Source organism: Trachurus trachurus, assembly GCF_905171665.1.
Source record: "Trachurus trachurus genome assembly, chromosome: 15".
NCBI lineage: Eukaryota > Metazoa > Chordata > Actinopteri > Carangiformes > Carangidae > Trachurus > Trachurus trachurus.
Window position 1 is genome coordinate 10474060 of NC_139906.1, and position 25838 is coordinate 10499897.

General features: G+C 42.7%; 1 protein-coding gene across 1 annotated transcript; it reads right to left on the minus strand.

Annotated features, from left to right (window-relative positions):
* Nucleotides 1-5665: 5665 nt before the first annotated feature.
* On the minus strand, nt 5666-8479 carry six3a (SIX homeobox 3a; the record flags this gene model as incomplete). The annotated part of the gene is made up of 2 exons (XM_083988276.1): nt 5666-5858; nt 7788-8479. 2 exons carry the CDS (start codon nt 8477-8479, stop codon nt 5666-5668), a joined length of 885 nt encoding a protein of 294 aa, XP_083844402.1.
* Nucleotides 8480-25838: the final 17359 nt, after the last annotated feature.

Consider the following 25838-nt stretch of genomic DNA (forward strand, 5'->3'; position numbering starts at 1 on the left):
CAGTCCACACTAATAAGCATTAGACTGAAGTATTTCTTGACACCCCCCAAGCACGAACACACACACACGCACGCACGCACACACACACACACACACACACACACACACACACACACACACACACACACACACACACACACACACACACCCCTCCTAACTTGACTATGAAGAATGATCCCATCTGCCTATACACGGTAGCCTACATATAATGAAAGCTTATACACCGCTGATCCTGTATCATCGCCTCCTGCCTTGTGTGACCTCCAAATTACAATTTAATAGAAGCACTTTTTGTGTGTGTGTGTGTGTGTGTGTGTGTGTGTGTGTGTGTGTGTGTGTGTGTGTGTGTGTGTGTGTGTGTGTGTGTGTGTGTGTGTGTGTGTGTGTGTGTGTGTGTGTGTGTGTGTGTGTGTGTGTGTGTGTGTGTGTGTGTGTGTGTGTGCGTGCGTGCGTGTGCGTGTGCGTGTGTAAGAGAGGCTGCGTGTGTGATTGGGTTGGGGGTGGTTGATCAGTTGACAACAAGCAGCAGGTGCATGCCGCCTGGCATTGGTTAAAAACGCACAATTTACGCACCTCGGCCACGCGGACACACACACCATCAAAATTACACTTAGAGTCAAAATGTCACACATTTCGCCACGTTTACCTGCCTGCAGCCAAATTATAAAAGTGTCGACCTGACCCCATAAACACACACATCACTATTACCATATAGCCATTTTAAAATATAATTCCAACTGAGTTTATTGAGTTTTTGTGGCATTTATTATTGTCCTTGTGTAAAAAGTAAAAAAAAAAAAAAAAAAAAAAAAATCAGCAATTTGCTGTAATTCCTCTAAAATGTGTTGAAGGATAGTTGTGATTTAAGGTTGGTGCTAAGGTGAACATATAATGTGTAATTAATGCAGACACGGTTGCTTTGGCCTTTACAAGGGTTGCTAATTGCTGCTAGTAGGCTATTTCACATAATAAGCCAGAGAGGGAGAGAACAGTAGCTGTGCGTCTAAAATACCGAATGGCAGGTCATGGTCATATAACTTAGTATAAATTACCACTCAGTCAAGAGGAATGCTGCAGCCCTGTGTCTTACCTATTGAGGAGAGGAGAGAGAGGGAGCAGAAAGTTTAGTCCAAAGGGCCCCGCTCATTCCTGCACTGACAGCCGCGCTGGTGAGGCTAAAGGGAAACTGGTGCTCTTTGGGTGCTGCATGAATACACACCAATAGGAAAGTTGTGTTCAGTTAACTGGTGAAATCCGAGAAAAAACAGGGCAGGGCAAGTATTTCTCACCGCCAGACTCCGGCCTAATAGCCCCCCCACACCCTCCCACTCACCCACCCACCCTCCTTTCTCTTGTTCCCTATAGTTGGATTGACAGTGCCTGCATTAACTTCGAAATACAAGATGCAGCGGAATGAAAAGAGAGGTAAACTCTGACCTCTGAGGGGAGATGATCGCGACGCAAACAGCCATCGCTCCAAACACTAATAACTTGTATTTATCAGAGGTGCTTTTCTCCTCTTAAAGACGCTTTAAATCGCTGCGGCTTCAAATCTGGGAGCCACACATATAGATAAAGAAATTAATCTTCTTTATACTGTTGACGTTCAGCTCCATGTTCATGCAAATCTTGTTTGACAGACGCACTTGCACAGATAAACAGAAAACAACTTCACAGAGGCGAAAACAGAAAAACATGCGAGTCTCCATTGTTGCCGCACTTGTCTCACATTCTCGTTTACTCTCATGAAAGTATCACACACAGAGATTACTCCTCGCTAAGTTCCTTTGTCTTGTGATCCATATTTGAGTTGACAGATCACGAACACGAGCTCCCCCACTGTTAATGACCCCAGCCAGCAACAGATAGACTCACACTTCCAGCACTTTTTTTTTCTCTTGCTGCCACTCTGGCCTACATATGTTAACAGCTCGGACAGTGGTGAACATGCGTCTCATTTACATGGTTAAACATGCTCAAACAGAAAACCATTGTGATATTTAATCAAAATTTACTTATGGTGTGTCCATGTTTTCATATACTAATGTCAAATCCTGTTTCTATAACGCATTGTTGCTGGAGCATTTATGCAAATCCGTTATAAATACTGTGCTATTTTTTTCTTTGAGGAAGTGCTGAAGTGGTGTTAAAGGCAACAAAGTTTCCAGACTTTTCTTTTACACATTATTCCAAACAAACACGTCGCTTGTGTGATAATGTGTGTGTGTGTGTGTGTGTGTGTGTGTGTGTGTGTGTGTGTGTGTGTGTGTGTGTGTGTGTGTGTTTTTTTCCCTCGAGTTAAGTTAAGTTTATATCTGCATATTTACACTGTTTCCAGAGCCGTGGGTTTAATGAACGTAACGTTGCGCAAATGAAGCCCATTCATGGCTTGTTTTGTATTCATGAGTCCCTATCTGCAGCTCCATCTCACAGATATAGCCCTAATCCTCGTGTCCTCCTTTGCCGATAAAAAATGCTCTTCAGTTTACGATTAATTTAATCTCAATCATAGCCGGGACTTGTCGCAGCCAATAAACTTGTGGAGTGCGTAAATGGAGAGGTGGGGGGTGTATGATAAGGGTCTGGTGGTGCGGCGGTGCCATGGCCCCTCGGTGCTCTTGATAGGGGCTATCTGTCTCTGGCAGGCCGATTTAAGACCCGGAATGGGTTTAAAATATGATACAGATTTACTTCATCTGCAATCGACTGCCAATGAGTGCGGCGGGAGATGGTTTGTTACAGCAGGGAGCTGAGCTTTGCGTTTGACTGCGTTATGGCTTCGTTTATTTCAGGATCACAGGCCCATTGAGTCGTGTGGCTGCAGCTTTTGACACACTTGTTTTTGTGTTTTGATTGGTATCCGTCTGGGGGAGATTTATGCATGCAGATAGCTTATGCGCACATCTCATCGAGTAGTGGAGAGCTGGTAACATTTCTGCAGGAATCAACATAATCCCCCAAAGCATCGACGGCAAACTTCACTATTTATAACAATTTCAACTTTTGTTGTTCAGCTCGGGGGTCAGCAGATTTCCTCTCACAGCAATAAACAAGGAGTTCACACATCACACATATTTTTGTGTTCTGCGATTGTTTAGTTTTTTTCACACGCTCGTGCGCACGGCCTCGTGTGTTTTGTGATTTGCAGAAATTAGATTAACAGATGAAAAATATATATTTTTTAATGAAAATAAAAGCGCGTTTCTATGCGAAGTGGATTCCTTGAAATATCTCCAACCGTTTCTTCTGCGCACACTCACACTGTTCTACATTTAACTTCAGACTTTGCACAAAATCACCAAACCCCCCTGTCTGTTAAAATCCCCAAACATCCCGGTCAGCCCTGTCAGCACAGCAGAGCAGGCCTTAGAGACCTTTGTTACACTTGTTGGAAACAGTAAAGCTTCAGTTTCAGGTGTCTTCAAAAAAAAAAAGAAAAAATCAAATTTCAGGGAGGAAACTGTCAAAGACTAACACTGTTCGCACTACTGATGTCGCCGCCGTGGCTTTTACGCCTGTCTCCACTTTTCTGAAAGTCCTGTGGTCTCCCTGTGCCAAACAGCAGCGTCTGTCCTACTTTCTCTAGCTAAAGACATGACTGCAACTCTCACAGGGACTCGACGCGTATTGCAGATTTCCCTGCAGTTGGTAAAGGGCCGTGTTTACATGGGGAAGATCCTCGACGCTGCTTCTAGGAAGCAGAAATCTTTGCGCAAGTGTTTCCACAAAAAAAAAAAAAAAACTATAGTTCCTGCAACAGTGTCCTATAGCAGATCTGCCCTGGTCTGCAGCATAATTGGTTGGGGATTTAGATGGAAAGGGACTGCAGGAGAGAAAGCCTTTTTTGGAGGGGGAAATGGTTCTCGTCCGTGGAAGAAAAGCTCTTTTCAGCGGGCCACAATGGGAGATTGGGACAGGGGAGGAGTCCCATCGTGATTAGCCCATTTAATGGCGCGTTTACTTAATTTCTGTATTCACTAGCAACGGTAAACAAAAGGGGAAATAGCACTCACATTTTTAAGTGCTGCATGACGTTGACATTTGCCAGAATTTGTGTAGGATACAGAGGCAGGCATATAGGTTGCTTTTACATCACATGGGTGCAACGAGAAAACAAGAAAGTAGAACTTCTGGGAAATAAAACCCAGGCTGTAACATTTTGAATCCAGTTGCCTTTTGTCACTTTTAAAGGACCAAAACCATTTACCCCAGTCTGATATAGTCTTTTATACCCGGGTTAACTCTGCTCCCGAAAAAAAAAGCAAACTAATTTTGGGTGAGTTCAGCCCCCTGACTACACACAACCTCTGCCATAAGCCATGATGAGCATTAATGCTTCCACAATCCAATAATGACCCAATATGAACATGTGTTTAGCCACTTATCAATGTCCTTATCCGTAATCGGATGGAGAGACAGACATCATGCAAAAGAGGTAAAGCAAATTGAATACTGTATTTGATTTAGAAATGTATGGTGCGTTAACATAATAACCACGCCAGACAGAAACATTGAATGGGCTAATGTAAATAAGCGCTTAGAGCGACCCTGGGGCGGCAGAGAGGAGAGGAGAAGAGGGGAGGGGGGCAGCCTGCAGACTTGAATAAATGTAGTAATAAGCTCTTGCACTTTTCATATTCTTTTTCTTAAACGTGACTGGGAACATATGTCATTATCAACCCCCTCCCTCCCTCCATCCCCCCACATACCCCAACACCATCTCCACACAGCCCCCCCACATTAAAAAAACAAAACAAAAAAAACAACAGCCAAAAGCAACAAAAACGCCTAGAGCACTGGAGTTGTAAGTTTTGACAAATATTTTATGTAGGAACACCAAGTCAAGAAAAGTGAGGAAGGGATAGAAAAGAGGATGAGACGGGGGGAGAGCAATAATTATGTACAAGCATATTTCTACACGTATATTACAGACCGGGAGAATGATCGCATTATTTGAGATATACATAATTCAATATAAAATTTTGAAAATAAAAATAAAAATCTGATACAGTCATAAACGATTCCGTTCGACATTTTTTTTTTGACCATGTACCCCACACAGGCAGTGACAGAAGTGTATTAAAAAAGGTGCTTACGACTTAAAATGATTGTCTGATGAACACAAAGTAAAAACAGGATTGCATCTTGTCTGCATGGCGGCTGCTTCACCGTCATCATCATCATCACCATCATCATCATCATCATCATCATCACTTGGACTAAAAACGGAGATGGGGGAAAAAAAATAGCGACGAAGACACCAAGACGATCTGTTTTTATTCCCTCTGATCGATGTTCCTGATGGAAAATCTTGCGTTCAGGTTATTTTCCCTGATTACAAAATAAAAAATAAAAATAAAAAATAAAAACATCATGCAAGTAGTCTAGTAGTAGTGGTGGTGGTGGTGGTGGTGGTGGTGTGGGGGTATGAAGAGGAGGGGGAGGCGTGGGTCCTTTGAAAGCGCTTTTTAATAAAAAAAAAAAAAAAAAAACGACGTGCTTTTATCTCTTTTTTTATTTTAATATTTATATCAATCGGTCCTTTTTTCATCCGCGATATTTCATAAGTCTTTTTTTTTCTTCCTCTCAGGTCCATTTTCCCTGTAAATATTTCTCTTTTTGTTTGTTTTTGTGTGTGTGTGTTTTGTTTTTGTTTTCCTCCGTATCATACATCGCACTCCGAGTCACTGGATGTGACGGACAGGATGGACGTCCCAGTATCAACTCTCTCTGTCATACTGGAAACGCTGGTGGTGGGACTGGCCGCGGTCGAAGGCGACTCTGCCGAGCTGTGTGGGGTGAGGCCGGCCTCTGAGAGGGACCTCATACCGCTCGGTCCTATTGCTTGGTGCTGGAGCCTGGAGAAGAAAAGAAGCGAGGAGGGGAGGAAAAAAAGAAGAAAAAAAATTGAGAGAAATGGCAATTAGACCTGAGAATGTCCCCCCCCCCCCCTTCCCCTCCTCCTTCTGCAAAATAGGGGTTCAAACTCGCCTTTTCTTTCCCCCTGCCGGCCCCAGCCATGCATGCATGCTTTTATCAAACAGCCAGCTTTCAGGGGACAAAACACAGCGCTATTTAGACTACCAAATGTTGGAAGAAATGTGATGGGGTTTTTTGTTTTGTTTTGTTTTTTTTTCTTTCTCCCCTCGTCTACAACAGTAATCCTGATCAACGCGCGAGTCAGCAATCTGCCATTTAAATGACGTGACATCTCACCACAGAAAAATCAGCTTTAAATCCAACTTGTTTTTTCTTGTCTTTTCTAAAAGCAGCAGCAACAGTGTGCAGCTATTCTGGTCTGTGTCCTGCAGCAGCTCCACAGTTATTCTTTTTGTTCATTATTGCTGCACAGTTTTATTTATCTCACAAAGCCCCGTGACTCTGCAGTGTCATAACCAAATTATATTTATTATTATCACTATTATTATTATTGTTGATAGCTACAAATAAAACATATAAGCCTTTTTGTGCAAATGCAGAATATCGTGATGCCTCGCCACAGTTGTATTTCAGTCTGATGGAAGTGTATGAATGAGTGACGTCGAGATCCAGGTTACTCCAATCATCCTAAATGTTTATATGCAATCCACTCATGATAATAACTCCACCACGGCGGGATAAATGTCAGTGTGGAAATATATCTATTCATTTAGCAAAAAGATTAGAATAGTGTTCATATGGCTTAGTACGCTGCGAGGTATTTTCTAATCAATTATAGCATTTCAATGGAATGATACCACACTTAATGTTATGAATACAGCCTATGTCTTCCAATGCTTTTTTTAATACCCATGCTCATTTTAGTCAAGTAATATCAATAATATCTCTATTATCCTTTGAGATCATCTTTTTTTTCAACAATGCTAAGTACCATGTGACGTTCAAATGACAAAATGCACCACAGCACGTGATAAATGTAGTTCTAATAAGATGTGTGGCTTCAATAAATCAACACAACAATCACAATAATATTTAAATTATGTGCAAAACAAGACAATTTGGGAATAATTTAAATGGCCTAATAAAAGAATTCAACTGTGAGTTAAATAAATGTTAGGACGTATTTAGTCCTGTTTATTTTTAAATAAGTAATAATAATAATGATAATATTAATAAAGCTTTTTAAACTAGTATCATCAAATTAATTGTTATACTATAAATAAATTCAGCACACTGACGTTTGAACATGTACTTTCTACACTTTAACACGTTATTACAGCACTTTCACTCTCACACAAAAGATAAACAAGCTGCATCACTGCGCACTCATCTCTGCACTTTAACCGCGACCCACTGTGTGATTTTAAATAATAATAAAAAATTTAATATTCGCTCTGATTTGGAGTTATTTCCACACCAAACTCGGGTTTTAGCAGCAGTTTTGTTTTCTCTGTGCGATAATTCACTATTCTGTGTAAAATAGCTGCCAAGTTGAATTAGATAGTATCTGCCGGAAATGTTCTCCAAAGGCCTCCTAAATGAAGGAAAACGTCCTTTTTAGTTTTTCTAAAGCTACTTTAAGGCATTTACATCAGTTTAAATAATGTTTTAGATGTTTATTCGGATTCCACTTCATAACAAAAATGTCGCCGCAGCCTGCTCCCTCCCCCTGCCAGACAGGCTCGTCTCTTCCCGACACAGCCTCTGTCCTCTCTCCGTGTAAGCACAACTAACATGTTTTATGAAAAGATCCCAATTTTCTTTTCCATTTGTGCATTTTAGACAAACTTTCACATGTTGTGTTTTGACAGGGAGGCCGATGAAAAAAAAGAAGAAGAAGCACCAACCTGTTTTTGGCTGCCGCGGCTCTGTCTCGTTGCCTCCGGTTTTTAAACCAGTTTCCGACCTGTGTAGGAGTGAGTCCAGTGGCTTGAGCCAGTTCCCTTTTCTTGCTGGGGTTTGGATATGGGTCCTGAAGGTACCACTCCCTCAGCAGGCTCCGTGTCCGCTCTTTGAAACAGTGCGTCTTCTGCTCGCCGTCCCAGATGGTCCGAGGCAGCGGAAACTTCTTCCGCACCCGGTACTTATCGACCGGTCCGAGGGGACGACCGCGGAGCTTCTCGGCCTCCTGATAGTGCGCTTCCAGCCACATGGCCTGCAGTTTGCCGTGCGAGTCCTTGGTGAACTTGTGGTTCTCCAGGATGTGGTAGAGGTCTCTGAAATTCCCCGTGTGGAACGCCACCACGGCCCGGGCGCGCAGGATGGACTCGTGCTTGTTGATCGCTTCGCATGCTCCCGGAGCCACCGGCAGGGACCAGAGGAAGCGGCCCAGCCGCTCGATGTCCCCGGTCTCCTCCAGCGTCTCGCAGACGCTCGCCACCTGCTCCGGGGAGAAGTTGAGGGTCGGTAGCTGAAACATGGACAAGTCTTCTGGAGACCTGGTGGTGGGAGCGCTGTTCGCCAGGAGCAGAGGGCGATCAGCGAAGTTTGGCAGGAAGAAATGGGAGGGATAAAGCTCTAAAGGGGATCTGAAAACCATGGAAATGACCTGAGAGAGAAAGAAAATTATCGAGAAAAAGGAAAAACCGAAAAAATACGGCAAGTAAAAAAGATTGAATGTTTCAATGGCTATCGCCTAATGACACCAGCCTCATAATATCTCCCCCCTAAATCCGCCGTTGAGTGTAGCATTGAAACATTTTGTTTCCCTTTTCTATTGGTCTTCTTGGTGTCGTTGTAGCGTTGTCATGGCAGCCCTGCCAATCACTGTCAAGCGTGCCAATCATTAGCCAGTACGTAGCGCGAGGCTTTCACCACTTGTGCAGCACGCACGGGGGGTTATCAGAGTCTCCGATCTCCACAGCAACCCTCCCACCGCACCGCGCGCATCAGGCACAAGCCAATGCTCGCCTATCTGCTGAATGGAATGAGCAATTAGAGGGTGGAATATTATTGCGATCTTAACGAGGCTCGTTAAAGCTAAAGAAGATATGTAGACTGGAGATGCTTAGCAGAGACGGGAAGGGAGGGAGGGAGGCAGAGGGAGCTTTAAATGGGTGACAAATGGACAACCAATGACTGCAACTCGGGAATACACGTTTTGAATAGAAGCGGGTCATTTGCACATTATTTTCCTATAGTTTTTCCTGTAGCTACTTTTTATCGTTTTTTTTTTATATCCATACGTTCTTCTTTTTTATTTTTATTTTTTTGGCGAAGGGAAGGAAGGCGTTAGGGTCCTCAGCGTTTGTCCTTTTCATATAGGCTATGTTATCACTTTCCATTTTCTTCTTTTGTAAAAGATGAAATTATGACACACTCCTATAATCTTTTCGCTTCTGCCCTGGATTTGCCGATGATTTGAAAAATGTCATGCCACGGTCTGAGCATGACTCTGGTCGGGCTCGCTGGTGGTGTGTGTGGTCACTTTGTGTTGGGCGGGTGCTGGTCCGGGTGTAGACCGCAGTGTGACGCCGCTCCCCCTCCTGCTGTCCCCGGCCTTGCCTCTGGGACGCTGGGCGCAGCCCTGGCCCCCTGCCCGCTGCCTCCTCTCCAACCAACAACATTTATTGTTCCAAATGAATATCGATGCGCAGCGTTGTGTTGATTAAACAAAGGTCATGGCGTTTTAGTTGGACAGCTAATTTGCCAACGGCATCGCCCGTTAATGCCACCAGTTTATCAGGGTGTTTCTGACAGTCCAGCCCTCTAATTAATACCATTAGTATTGGAATTACAATCAAATGGTAACATGAAAGCTTCTTGGGGACATAAAAGCAGTTCTCATGTATTTGATCTGGTGGTTAGGACATGATCAGTGTCCACATCCAGTCACAGGACTCGGCTTATAGCGGTAGCCACGGCGGTGTGATTTTCATGTTTATGGCTAAAACGGCTTCATATTTAGACAGGGCTTATAGGGTGTTAAAATAGTGTGAGTTCACTCTAACACGAACAGTGCTCACATTGTGAAAGGGCCGTGTACAAGGCGTAGCATCTAGACTCCGCTTAATCCGCCCTCAATAAAGCTGACATAATGATCCTAAGCCGCCTTTCTACAAAATCATTCAGGAATTCAAAACTTTTCCTTCCCTCTCTCAGATTTGCACATTCTCCGGGGGCTGGCCACATAGACCACCGACTCCAAGCTTGGAGGGACAGTGAGTAGACCAGCTTGACGTGCATGTATGGCTACCTGTTTATGTTCATCATGCAGTTAACCTCATCTGACATCCTTAAACAACTGCGGGTGCGAGTGTGCAATTACGCACATTTACGCGCTTTTACGCAGCGGCGTTTCGGGCAAAAGATGGTACTTAAATTCGTGCATGTGCGTGCCGGCGTGAGTGTCTGTGTCTGCAGGTGTGTGTGATACAGAGCAGGGGTGGTGATGATCTTGTTGCAGGGTCAGGCGTTGGGGATTTTGTGCGCGTCTGTGTGGAGATCGTGAGCGCGCGTGCTTGTGAGAGGGTGTGAGGGGAGGGGTAGGGTAGTATATGGGATCAAACCTGCCCACCGCGCTGCTATACGAACCTCAGGAGAACTAATTCCAAGTGGCACTTGAATTGGTCCCGTTGGAAAGCTCTGTGGACTGGAAGTAAAGGCTGGTATTTTCATGCTGATGTTAAAACTAACCTCCTAGCTGAAGCTCCCCCCTACACACCCTCCACCCCTCCATCCCTTCTGTATGTGTCCCTCTCTCACTCTCTCACACACACACATACGCATACAAGCACGACCCCAACATTAGGTTGAAAGTGCAGGCTTAGCTGCATTACTCCGAATATGCAAAGTCCCCCACCACCCCACCCTCCCTCCCTCCTACCTGACTGAGTTCCTGGTGCACCAATTTAGGTGATCACCATTCAAGCCAAGGCTGCAGGTATTATCCAGCATTATGTTTTGGAGGAGACTTGTTTGGGAGTAGCCCTCGCAGGCAATTCGGAAATCACTCCTAGAAGAGACTAGAGGATGAAATGTAAAACCTGAATGGGGATTGAGGGGGAAAAGCCACTAGTAATTCACATTCTTTTACATGGCTTTTGTTTACGTTAAGCATGTAATTAACACCCCCCAAACAAGTTTATTCACCTGCCGTAATTGTGTGTTTATCCGAGGGCTTGCTGAATGTTCCGAGCAGCGGGGGACGAGAGCTCTGAATGCACATCGAGCATTTAGCGTCTTCTCCGTTTACTTACAGCCTAAACCTCCAGACACGACAACAGTGAGAGCGTTTTTGTTTTCTTTTTTTTTGCGCGCTTAAACACTGAGAATGTGTTGGTCAAGCAGAGAGACACGCCTGTCCGTCAGCCCTGCGCCGACATCTCTCTTCCTGTGTGACCTTACTCATTGACTGTAAAAACACTCAATCAAACTTTGTTTACAAAAGTTTCCTATAAATAAAGTTCGCATTTGCCTTTAAATAAACGCCAACGCACTTTTGTATCAGGCGTTTCCTGCAGCATGCACCGGATCTAAATTGTTACCATACTGGTTAATTGCCAATTAGTTAAGTTATTTTCATTATCAGTCTGTTCCAATAAGGGGAGCAAATAAACAAAGCTGATGTTACGTCATGTACGGGAGTGAGAGAGGGAGAAGAGGACCGGATGAGAGAAAGAAAGAGAAAGGTGTTGACTGTAAAAGGTAAGAGGGAAAGAGAAAGAAGGCACGAAAGAAAGGGTCTTGTTTTATTTTTTGCTCCCTCGTTGACCCCGGTTTGGCAGAGGCTGGCCAGAAAAGGCAGCACACCCCTCCCTGGCAAACACAGGAGAGACTCATGTGCCTGCTGCTCCATCCTGGATTCATCGCAACAATGCACAGGACGAGACTTTGGAGAAATGATGGGTGCGTACCAAAAAAAAAAAAAAAAAAAAGCACTGTTTCAGTTTTCGTTAATTCCTCTTAAACTGAGCTGCATGTTTATGGTTTTACATGAACGTGCACTCTTGTATAATTTTTTATTTATTTTAACTATGAGAACTTTTAATTATCATTCACATGTCAAGAAATCAACTGAATTTTGTTTTGTGGATGTGGATCACTGGTGTGTTTTTCACCACACATATCAGAGGTTACCTTTCTTTGTTTTTTCCCCTCTCGCTGTTCTTCGTCCCCTGCAGAGCTGTGAACAGGGTCCAGTCCACGGACTGTCACCGCTCGAGCTTGATACTGGACCTGACACTGGTTCACTGCTATTTCACTGGTCATTTATCCAAGATCAGGACGGAGATCCGACCGCTGCTCCTGTAAGTTCTGCCTGCCCCGTTTCCATCTACGATCTCGCCTGTGATGTTCGCTGAACTACACATTTTTAATTTACGCACATTTAAAAAAAAAAATGTTTATGAAATGATGATGGAAAAAGCATGTGAGGCATTTTCTCTTTGAGCGAGCTGCTAATTAGATTTTTCCGAGATTTAAAAAAAAAAGAAAAAAAGAAGAAGCAGATTTTAATTTGATGCATTTGCCATTTTTATTCACCGCGAGCACCGGGAGATCTGTGCCTTTGCAGAGCAGATGTGTGATGCTGTCGGGACGGGGCGCACAATCCTCTCCGTCCCACGCTGGCCATGCCAGGGCACAGAGACTCTTCACATCTACACTGTAAAAAGTATCAATCTAAACAAGCCATTTAATGTAGCACTGAGTTTTTAAAATGCTTTTTTTTTCTTTCTTTTTTTTTGCTGAGACAGCGTGAAACCATCTGGCATGGCAGCAGCACCGGATCATTTCCTCTCTTTCTATCACAACTTTTTAGTAACAATACAGAATCAGTGCAGTTTTGAATTGCTGTGGAGAAATATCCACTCAATATATCTACAGCTTTGGATGTTAACACGTGTCTCTCCAAACTCCTGCAGCGCGTAAAATGAGTCCAGGCACGGTTTTGCCACAGCCAGCATTTCAGCGAGTTTTAGATGAAGAAAAAAAAATACTGTAATTTGAAGGATGAAGTGTTTGGATATTTTTTGCAGTGCATTCTCTGCTGCTCTCAGATCCAGCCTATGCCCTGCCGCTGTGGCACTGTTGTTTTATTTTTCCCTCTCAAACCTTCTCTAGACAACAATTACGCACAATTATTTTTCCATGTGGTTGAGTGTCGCCAAGCGTCAAAACAATTAAGCCGGTTACTGTAACTTAAAAATGTAAACAGTTGCTAACTAACTTGCAGTCACAGGTGCAATAGGTCACCCACACACTAAACACAACAAGTGAAATAAATAGGAAAACAAGCCACGATTGCAGAAATGCGCCGTTTTTATGAAAGTGTTGTCATAATGATCTGTGCAAAAGTTTTTAATAGCTATATATCTCTCTCCCTCTCCCTCTGTCCCCCTCTCTCTCTCCTTTCTTTTATTGTTTTTATTGTGTGGTCTCATTAGGGGGACTTCCTGGCAGGGCTGGGAGCTTGTATCGGAGCTGTCCAATCAGTGTATTTACACGGGTTGTTAGCGACAGTTAATGAGGGCTCCTCCCCGGGCCGGTAGAGAAAGGCGCCTCAACATTAAGATTTACCTTGTGTCAACTCGTTACTTCTAATGAACCTCCATGCAAAAGCCTCCTCGTACTCAATGGAGCCGTGCGCCCGGATCTTGTGTGTGAGACCCTGGAAGAGTGGAGCTGCAAGCCGCCATCCCTCTCCCCCTTTTCTTCCGCTCACTCAGAGAGAGAGTTGCTTTTTCTCTGCAGGTCCGGGCTCCATGATGCATGCATGCCTGTGTGTGTGCATGTGTGTGTATGTGTGTGTGTGTGTACGAGTGAGTGGGTGAACGTGTGTTTAATGAAGGTGGGTGGTGCATACAAACTACTCTGTGTGACGTTAGCAACCACAACCTGGTTTTACCTTATTAATAATAGCACAGTAACACCTGAGTACACTGCGCTGTAAATGAATACATCGTATCTTTATTTATATATAATGTGCAGTCAAATGTGTTGAAATTGACAACGCTGGTGTCTTAAAGTGCGATGAGAGTCGGGGCAGAGGAGCAGGAGAGAGGCCGTGTTTGCGTGTCCGTATCACAAACCTGACATGTCTTCCATTGTTTGGTGAATTAGGCTTGACATGTCAGCTTATTGCCTCTGCAGAAGTAAGTTCACTTATAATCACCCCCCATCCCCCAGCAGAGCACAGAGCACAGCTCGGGCTCTGGCCCCTCCGTCCACCCCTCATCTGGCCCCCAGTATGGCTTGTTGAGCCGCATCAGCAACACATCAATGCCCTTCAATTCAGGTACAAACTGGAGGAGTTTGGCGGATCCCTGAAGTGGACTCCCCTCTTACTCTTCTAACCCACAGAGACACCACTTAAAAATCAATTAGGCTCGTCTGGGCTCTCCCTCCCCGCCGGTCAACATTTCCCAAACAGGTGGCTTGCACCAAAAATTTTTGGGAGAGATTAAAAAGTGAATTCCGACAAGAGTCGTTATTTAATTTATCTTGGCTCCAGTTGTGAGTGACAGGAGGCGGCTTCATGTACCTTATGGCTCATGTGAACGACCACTCTGTTTACCTCCATGAGCTCATTTACATATTTGCAGCAGCCTATACTCGTAGAAATAGAAACTGGCCATTGCCTGACAGATTATAACCCAAACCTCCTCTCAATTTGTGATTTGGGGAGTAAAACGTCGCCTCCCTCTTATTTTATTTTGTAGGATCTAGATTTTATTGTCTTGTGTGCTGACAGAACCTTTTAGTGCAGACGCTGAGAAAACTGTTGCACAGTATGTTTGCACATGATAATGGGATTTAGCATTGCTTGTAAAAATCTACATCCAGCAGCAGCCAGCAGGTGAGAAAGTGTCCATCACCAGTCTCCATACTCGCTGTTGTTGGCACTTTGTCACCTGCTGATCGTAGCGACAGAAAAAAAACAGTTTGGTTTTCACATCCTTGATATGTTTCTTAAAATCATTTCATCACTCATACGGACTCCTTTCTTTGCAGTGACTCCATATCAAAAACGCATTTTCTCGTGTCGCCATCAGTTTAAGCGCACAGTGGCCTGGTCCTCATCCCCCAGCCTTAAAGAGCTGCAGCAGTGTGACACGGAGCAGCAGCGCTGGAGGAGGCCGTGTGTTCACTCTTCCAGGTAGATGGGTTGATTTGGAGACACGGAGGGAGAAATAAATATAATGGGTGCATATCAGATGTATTGCCTCAAGCTTTACATATGATGCTCACCTTCCATTCCCCCTGTGACTTTTTTTTAAAGAGCAAAACAGGACCTTCTCCACTCACTCACTCAGCTCAGCCACAATTTATTTCAACATTCACCCTTTGAATATCAGTCTGCCACCTGCCCGCGTGGGCTTACAAGTGCACTCTGGACTCCAGAGAGGTAACACGATGGCCAAAGTTACATCAGCACAAATGATGATAGAATTTCTCTAAGCAAAAACACGACTGTTTTGGGCTCGACTGTCAAGGCTGATTAAGCGCCCCGGCTCTTAGATGCAGATAGAGGCTGTGGAGATGGCCCTTTAGCCCGGTGTCACAGAAGCTGACAAGCCGTAATTACTCTGGCTGACACATCGCTCTCAGAGCTTACTAATGTGAGAGATGTGGATGCCACAGACAGCATGCGTACAGTACGAGCCCGCTTTAGCCACGCACTCCCTTTTAACCGGGGATCAGCTGCTGCTGCTGGGCTGGCCACATGCTCCACGGCTGACCTTTTCCATTTTAACATTTCTCTAGTGAAATAGCCTCTTATTTATAAGCCAGTGATATAGTGGAGGAGACCGTAAGGATGTGTGAATGAATCAACACCCTGCTGTAATATAATGTTATTACGAGAGAAGCACATCAGTAGATCAGTGGAGGAAAGAGACTAACTATATATTTACTATATGGAGCCTACAATTTGGATGTATTTGCATTTTACGTTAGTTTTTTTTCCAATATGAGGCCACTTTAGTCCTCTTGTTTCTTTACGTTAGAGAGGGAGCTGTTATATTTTACTCTCCACTACATTTATTTGACAGATTTAATCAGCTGTTACTTTAACATTTTACACATACAGCTCAAACATAAGGCCACAAGCTAAACTGTTCAGCAGCATGAAGTTGGAAAATGAGTTTCACCTCGACAGCAGAAATATGCTCCCTGCATGCTAATGCGCCAGTGATGATATTTCAGGAACACATATGTAGCCTATATACGTGTACAACAAAACACAGAGGGAGGTGCTATCTATTGCCTACTTACTGTATTTATTTATTTATTTTACACTTGTACACATCTATGTTTTTTTCTTTTTTTACTAATTGATTCTGTTAACTTAACGAACTCAGATTTTATAGAAAACATGTTTACAAATAAATAATATATATATTTTTTTTACATATTAATCAACCCAACAGCCAAAATAAGTGAATAGCACCACTTTGCTAAAACTATCCTCCCTACAGTATCACCATATTGTCATAGTATGTAATGACTAATCACTCTGAAACGAGCCTGTTATACATCATGATTCATTTTACTCTTCAAACTTTATTTGGAGGTGATTATTTTTGTACTTCCAGCTTACTGCCTTTAACTCCTCAGTAGCTGTATGCACAACTTATAGCCTCTTTCTCAACGACGCCTTCATTAAAGCTTTATTGTGTAATCGACTAATGTGAGTGATCTATAGATTCATATCGAGTTTCTCTTTCTCTCTACCCCCCCCCCCCCCTCCTGTGTGTGTGTGTGTCTGTGTGAAGGTTACAGTCACCGTGTCACCCACGATCCTGTCATTGTCTCACATTTTGTTTGTTGCGGTATTTGCATGGCACGCAAAGAGCAAAACTCTCTCTCTCTCTCTCTCTCTCTCTCTCTCTCTCTCTCTCTCTCTCTCTCCTCCTTGACTGCAGATTTTGACATTACTCCACTCGATTGCCCGTTTACCCCCAAGTCAAGTTTGAGACAGGCATGAAGTGTAAAAGAGGTGGGCCATGTCATATCCGCTCAGTGTACATGGGATTGTTGCTCTGCTCGGCTGTGATCATTGTTCAGGAGAACAATTCCTGCGCAGAGAGGCAGGAAGGCAGCAGCATATCACACAGGCAGAGTAGTTGTACACACTTATTCACTGCTGCAGTAGCAATGCACTGCACTCACTGTGGCTACTGCTGATAGATAGTTGTATGTGACACTTTACTAACACTTGTATTTAGATTATTAGGCGCTGTCCATTGCTGCCTGTCATTAAAAGTGTTTACCCTACTTTAATATTTACTTTGCTGGACTTGCTGAGGAGATTTTGTCAAATTAATCTAAGGGGTTACTCACTCTGCCACCTACACACCACTTCAAGGATATTAATATTAATGGGATATATCCGCCTTAATAGGCTATAAAAACACTGCTCTCTTGACACTGCCGGGTGTGTGTGAAAGTTAATTTAAATGACCAGGAGAAGCCTCGCAGAGTCCCAGAACATCAGCCTTAAATGGGATGTTATTTCCAGCTTTCTTTAAAGATATCTTACTTAGAAAACCTTAAAATCCTGGAAACGCCTTTCTAGGGATATTATTAGAATAGAGTCGTGTAGCCTATAGGCTGGCCCCTATACAATAGCCTGCAGACTTTGCTGCCTATAATCTGTTTGTAGGCTATCAAGTTTGTTTTGACTCTTTCCCAAAGGCATCCCAAAAATAATCCCTCATGTTCGCACTTAGCCAGTGTCCCAGAGGCGAAAATTAAGGAATTGCAAATTATTTCTTATTCTTATGTGGAAAACAGTCACGTGCTACATTTGTCTTTTACTTATATGACTATTTACGGTCCGTCTATACTCCACTCGGTCCTCCATCTCCTGAAATACTCCATATGGCCACTGGAGAAAGTGTGAGGCCACTGTTGGTGTCTGTGCAGCTCAGCAGCTGCGCTCAGTGCATCACAGTCATAAAATGGCAAAAACACTTGTGCAATGTGCTAATTATAAATTATAAAAGTTTTCAATTGTATCAAATATCTGGTTAATTGTTTTCTTAAAGAACAACAACGAAACCATCTCCAAGAGGGTAGTAGGGCCTATAGTTATAGCTGCATATGTAATGGTTGCTAAGCAACAGATTGGTGCAGGTGTTGCAGGGCGCTGGTCTGTTGGTGAAATCTCAGGTGTGTGTTTATCGACATCACCGTGGCTCCGGCTCAGCAGCCAATCAGAGGGGAGCACCGGAACTAATCGTTCTGTGAGTGGATATTAGCTTACAGGATAATAACGGAGGGATGCGGCGGCCGAGGAGCCCGTTACTCACGGGTGAGCAGCTCCCGTCCAATCTGATCTGTGTCACGCATCTCCGTTTAGCTCCGCGGATCAATAGCGGACGTCTGGGAGAGCAGGGGAGAGGGAGGGGGGAGGGGAGGGGAGGGGGAGGATGGGTGACGGTGATCTGGGCCACTGTATATACAGACAGACACGAGGTGCAACAGGTCAACAGCAGAGTGACCCCCAGAGCAGACCAACTCAAGTGTGTGTGTGTGTGTGTGTGTGTGTGTGTGTGTGTGTGTGTGTGTGTGTGTGTGTGTGTGTGTGTGTGTGTGTGTGTGTGTTGAGATAGGCTACTGAAGGCCTGTATCTCTGCATCTCTTAGTTCCTTATAAGAGGATAAGGTATAGCTATTATATTATTTCTAATTATGTTATTGTAGCCAAACACATTAAGCCTATTTCATATCTAAAATCAGGTTATAAACATTGAATTAAAGCTTTATTTGCAGCCTATTTGTTGACAAATACTGTGCCTTGATTAACATAAAAAAGGCTTGTTCACATAGCTGCGCACTACTATTAGTTTGGTAAATGTTTGTATGCTGCTAATATGCAGAATTCTAAGGGTTTTTACGTTAAATGTATAATATTATCATTAGCTATATATCACTATTATCATCATTATTATTATTTATTCATGAATCCCTGAAGCTTCATCCTTCAGAGGGATTTTGATTTTCCAGAAGCTTTCGATAATCATTGCAGCAATGATTGATTTTTAGTCTTAAAAGGGGATTTCTGTCATGTTTATAATCAGCACTTTACTTGTAAAAAGAAAAAGAAAAGGATCCGTCATTAATCCAGTCACAACAGTTTTATTCATGACGCCTAAATTGAAAGAGTAAACATGGTCCTTGGTGTTTTTTTAATTAATAAAATATCCCTTTGTCATTGTGGAATATTTCAGTTTCAGTGCAGCAAAACATCTGACTGTGTTTTCTCTGTGTGGATGTGGATGTGTATAGTGGGGAGCTTCGCCTCAGTACAGTGCTGTTTGGCTTATACAGTATCAGTAGTTTGTATCAAGTTAGATACGCTCACCACGCACACCCACTGCCTGCTATTGAAACCATAATGTTTTCATACGCATGGGGCTCATACACACTCTGCTGAAACCATTGGAGCCAGCATGCAACCTGCCATCCCTTCTGTGCAACAACGTACACACGCAGACCCCACAAAAAACCGACCTAAGTGACACACACAGCCACCATATTAGTGATAGCAGTAATATTTTGAATACACACACACAACTCTAGACTTGACCTAAATCCTGCCTAAGTCCCGCTGTAAGACTCATAGACATATTTCTCATCTTTATTTTTTGGAGAATGCCCATTCATTATTCAGGTGCAGGTTATTAGCTTTGGATGGCAGATGTCAGAGCGTGATCGAGATGTTTATGTTCCACTGATTTAAGAAGCCATTATCCCGCCCGCTTATCAAACATTCATGTGTGGCAGCTGTAGTTGTGGATCTGCCCTCCGCCGTGTCTCCTGTGGCCGCTTCATTTCCCCTCTTAAGCAACCGCGACCTTTCCACTCACTTAACCTATTATCTCTTAACATTTAAGACACAGCTCAGCCACTTACTTAAGCCAAAAGCGCGATCAAACTATACAGGAAAAATAACTGTTATACCAAAAACTGCAACTCTCTATAACACCTTGTCCTAATACACCACATTATAATTTATAGATAATCACATATGACAGGAAGAACACAGGAGCACATGCTGGTTATAGTGTCTCTATAAACGAAATGTATACAAATGGAGTACAAGTGTTGAGTCTGCAGTTTATAAAACATTTTTAAAGATCACATCAACATGATTTGGCAAAATAGATGATAATACAACACAACAACTGTGGTAGTGAGCCAATTAAACCATTGAAAAAAATAAATAGTTGCAGTGAGCTGTGGTGAATCAAGGTGTTAACCACAGCAAAAATTTATATAATGTGAGTTTCTTTTTTTTTTTAAATATATATACAATACTGAATTTACTTGTTTGGTACAAAAATATCCTCATAATGATTAGGAATATTTAGGAGTAGGTTATTTGTTATATTATCCTAAAAAAAAATATATAGAATAAGTAAAGTTACAACTCATGAACTTTTCCAGATAATTTCTATTTAATCGCCTGTGTGAATTATTTATTTATTTATTTATTATCTCTGCAGCTTTCTTGTTGGCTGTGAACCCTTTAATCCTCCATCAAAAGAGATCAAATGAGAAAAAGGGAAATGTAACTTTTCCAGTTTAATATTGAGCACCATGGCTAAATATATAGAGAGATGAAAATAAAATAAAAAATCCGTGTGTGTGTGTCCTGAGCTGCAGCATCATCTTTTCTCTCTCAGTCTGCACAGAGCATCCAGCCTCCATGCCTTTTTTGTAATTGCCCTGCGAACATGGTGGTTTTCATTCTTTTGACCCCTCCATGAACAGCACGCCGCCGCCCTCGCTGCCCCCCCTACACTCCCTTCCAAACAGCCCCACACAATGCTGCGTGTGCGTGCGCGCTCTGCGGTATGTGGGCTACAATGTCGTGCAGAGGTAATGGGAAGTAGTCGGAAGGTAAGGTCGCGGGTTCACGGCGGGGTTATAGAGACCCGACCGTGGCTCCTGTTTGCTTTTTCTCCCTCCCTCTCTCTCTCTTTCTCTCTCCTCAACTCCGCTTCCTTCCTACAGGAGGATGTGTCCAGTGTGCCACCGTCCTCACCCCGCAACAACCCCGGCACCGCACAGACCCTGTTTGTTTTTCTGCGTTTATTAAATCTTCCCCCGGCAGGAAAACGACCAGTATCACCACGTCACTATGGGCGCTGGTGAGTTTAGCGCTCCGCATCCCTCCTTGGCTCCCTGAGAAATCTTTTGTGTTTGTACTTGTGAAGTCTGGAGTCTATTTATATCCTCTCTCTCAGACTGGCTGTTCAAGGCGGCTGCAGTTTATGCAGCTTTTTTCCTTCCTAAGTCCTTTTCAAGGTTTTATATTTAAACGGCTAAGTGTCATTTTTACAGATTTCATAGCAAAGCCAATCCCGATTTTTTTCACCCTAAACACAATCATCAAAAGGAAAATATCAATAATCATTAACACCAAAGGACTTGTTTCACTTATTTCACTTAATGCCTCTGTTTCCTAATTTACTTTATTCTTTTTTCCTTTGTTTAAAAGCTGCTTGATTGTAAATGTTTTATTATCAGACAGAAGTCAGTGAACTGCTCTGTTATTAACACATTTCCACTCATGCGACTTTACATCAAGTCTTTGATTAATATTCAGCAATATTAAAGCAGCATAAGAGTGATGTAAGAGACTGGAATCAAATAGACATAAATGTTCTTTTTTTTAGAGGAGATTATTATTATCTCATTAGGGATGACTGCTGCAGGTCAGGGGGGTTATCCACCATTTTAATTGCCATAACCGTTTTACTGAGCTTTCCTCTAATGCACTAAAAATGACCACATTGTGGAAGAGATGTCTCCACCATGTGATGTAGATTATCACTTTGAGAAGTGAACTAATAATTATTAAAGACTGGTATTATTATATGTTAAAGAACTGTATGGCATTAACTGTTAGATAATGACAAAAAGTTTAACAAATAGAAACGATTTTCTATACATGAGAAAAACATTTAAAATTTTAGATTTTCCATGTGTTAAAAGAATAAAATAAAAATAGGTTTTAAACCAATTTGGGGTTTCTGTTACTTTTAATCTAAATGTTATACATTTTGGCTAAATCAAGATTGTGTATGCCTGAAATTAACATATTACACAATATTTTTTTTTATAATTCACTATATGTAAAGTCAGTTTCCTCCATGATAATGTATTTAATTATAACAAAAAATGTATAGAAGCTATTTTAGGTCATGTTACAATAGGATAAATACTTATTTCCCTTAGTTTTGGTTGGATAACTCCTTATAATAATAATTGCTATATTATTACATAATTTTTGACTTAACTCAACACACACACACACACACAGAAAACATACAAAAAAAACTGCAGATGAGACAGATCTCATAATTCAATTTGATGGTAAAACCTAAAGTAAATGTTATGTGTGACTGTTCCTGAAAGAAACATAATCATTATTGTTATGTTATGATTTTCTACATGGAGAATGAGCACCGTAGAAACTCACAGCATCTCATAGCAGAGGATCACAACACAAACCCAAACACGACTACCTCCGTCTCAGTCCTTCCACTCAGGGAAGACAAGATGGGAGGAAGGATAACAGGAGGAACAAGGGAGGGGGACGCGAGAAAGAGAGAGAACGGAGGAAGTCATACATCCTCAAAGCAGGTAATTGAGATTCATGCTCTGCACTGGCATGGCGAGAGCCTGTTTTGTTGTTGCCTTCCCTCTGTTTCCCCTCTCTCTCAGTGTTTCTCATCCTCTCTTTTTCTCTTTGTGTCTGTAAGGAGACATTTATACTGGAGACGAGAGAGAGAGAGAGAGAGAGAGAGAGGGAGTGAGGGAGAGTGAGAGAGAGATTTTGGTTGTCTGCTTATCTCCTCCTCACCATGGCGCCCCTGAGACCAAGCAAGCAAGGAGGGTACACATACACACACACACTTGTAGCTGCCACAGAGGAGAACAGCTTGGCTCTGTGTTACACTGAAAACCCCACTTTCCCTCAGTAAGACGGACAGGTAGACAGCTGGGTGTTACACCAAATCCCTTCCCCCATGTGTCCCTGCTAACAAGGGCCCCGCTCTTACTGTCATTCCTCTCTTACTGTCTGCTGCTCTCTTTATCTCATGCCTCGTGCCTTAAAAGTGGAGGGAAGCGAGTCAGGCTTTGGGCAAAATGTATAACGATGATCCGACTGTCAAACGAACGAAGGGTTCACGAGGACTTCAGAGGAGACGCTGCGGTTTGAATTTGCAGGATTAGTCAACAAGGACGGTCATTTAAAAGACGCTGAAAATAAAACACAGAGCGTCCAACAGAAAGCGTTATCTGTCCCTCTCTTGTCTCTCTCCACCCTGACCCCAAGTTCACTCCTTCTAAGCACCACTTCACCCCCAAGCCCACAGTCTGTGTGTGTGTGTGTGCTGAGAGCGTTTTGATTTCCTGCATGTGTGTGTGTGTGTGTGTGATAGAGAGAGATGAGAGAGGATGATGGTCAGGGTTGGCCTACTGACTCATCCACAGAAAGAACTGTGTTGATACAGGGATGAAGCCATCACACACTTACACATACCCCCCCCCCACCACACATACACACACATACGCACACAGACACACACGAGCTGACAGCCTCTTCCCATCAGTCCTTTTGTTGTGCTTGCCAGTGATGATGATCTCACCACATAGCAGGACTAAGCCTCAATAGTCAGCCAGTCAGTCAGTTTGGCAGGCAGACAGGCAGCCAGTCAATATGCCCATCAGTCATTCAGCCCACCAGTCAGCCAGTGGGTTAGTAGCAGCTAATTATCAAAACACTAAGTTAAGGTAGATATCAAATGAGATCACATCCTCCCGGTTAGTCTGTGGCTCCTTATAGCAGTTTCTCTCTCAAGAAAGAAACTCGAATCAAACATGAGAAAGAAGAAAAGTAAAAAAAAAAATTTAAAAAAAGACAATGTTCATTCATTAAAAAAGAAGTATTATTTCCCTCAGATCACCTCTGTCTTCCAGTTTCTTGCAGAGAAAAATCCTCCGGTGTGAATTCTAATAGCCACATCAAGTAAGTAACAGCCTCTACTATCATCTTAAAATCAGCAAGAATCAGAGCTTTCAAGTCCAGGCAGGACTTAGAAAAAACCTATCCACCCTTTTATTTACAGCAGGTTGAGCTTCAACCGTCTTTCCTCCTGTCTCCCCCCCCTCCTCCAAAAAAAAAGCTTCTCAGACTGCAGCTGATAGGATCCTAACAAAGACAAAGAAAAAGTGAACATGTAGAGTTTAATAAGACACCACCACCTCTCTGTGTGGAAAAGCTCCACATGGTTATTACAGTAAAGACCACTACACTTTTTTTTTTTGCAGCAGCAGCTTTTATGATGTGCACCTTCCTGATCTTTTGGGGTCACGAGGTGTTGGTGTGTTAACTGTTCCCACAAACAAAGCAAAAACATGGAGACGTAGCATTTAGTCATACTGCACATTAGTGGAAGTCGTTTCCAGGAGTTTTGTTTTGACCCGACTCTGGTCCTTAAAAGCATTCACGTTTTCTACTGAATCTTAAGCACTCAGACCTCCATCCATCAACCTGAAACCGCTGCTGTTTGCTTATGTTCTCCTCCTTTAAATGAATTTAATTTAATTCGTTGACTTGTTTCTATGATTAGTGTTTTAAATGTAATGTGTTGTGTATGACATGTGCAACAGAAATAAACTGTATTTGCATTGCCTCCAAGTAGACGATTCAGCGCTTTGTTTTATTTCTTTACCAAATGTGTACATGTTGATGATCAGATATTGAGGCAGGGTTTATATGTCACACTGGAAAGAGCTGATATGACAGTAGCACAGATGTGGATTTCAGCTCATGGGATAAGAGAGAACACACACATCACCATGCTGGTTGTAGTTTACATCACCTGACAGCTTTGAATCTTCAGGCAACACAAAATCCTGTGAATCAGGATGTCAGCCATCAGCTCAGATCCATAAGCTTTTGTCATTTTCAGCTGGTGAAATTCAGTTCCTGAAAAACGTAAAAGTTCCTTCCCATTTGAGACGGTCAGATAAGTGTGTAACAACAGTTGGAAGAGATTAAAGGAAAGAAACAGTCCCCATTGTTGGCCTGTGTAAGAAAACACTCTGAACACACCACAGAAGCCTAAAAAAAACAGAAAAGTGTGGTCTAATCGATTGTTTACCAGATAATAGCTGTGTCGTTACCTATCTAACACTACCTGCCTGATTGAGTTTCACTTCCCTCAGGCTTCCCCACTACTCTAGTTCTAACATAAAGCAGACTAGAATTTGAAAAAATAAAAGAGATTTATTAATTTATTTAGTTATTTTAAATGAGAGTCAGGCATTGATATGCAAGCGGCGTGTCTGATGAGCATGAACAAAACAGAGTGCTGGAGTTGGAATATTGTAAGAACAACTGTATCCGTTGTGGTGCTAATCCTAAATGAAATATGTATTCAGTAAAAGGATTAGGGCATCCAGTGTCATAAAAGAAACCACTTACCAGCACCAAAGGTAATTTGTAACCTTAGCAACTGCTTGTGGAAATGAATGGGGGATTAGGATTGGCTGCAGCCAGCGTTGTCCTCATGCAGTCAAAACAACCTACACACACTCACACGTAAGGCAGTATTTGTTCATACTAAATTCGAGCATACTGAGCACATATGGGGGCATAAAAGCCGTGGAAAAGTTGTGCACAGAGACAAAAGGAGAGTAAGTGTTAGAAGAAGAAGAAGAAAAGGAGTGAAAACAACAGGATTAATGAGTTTGAAAAGAAAGAGAAGCAGCAAAATGAGAAGTAAACTGTCTTTTTTTTCGGTGAAGGTTAAAAGATTCGTTATCAGGTTTGAGGTTGAGGCATCTGAACCTGCTCGATGACTTCAGATGAAGCACAAGCAAACTGACAGTTGTTGGTTTAGTTTTATTAACAGTCCTCGTTAGTTTGCCTTG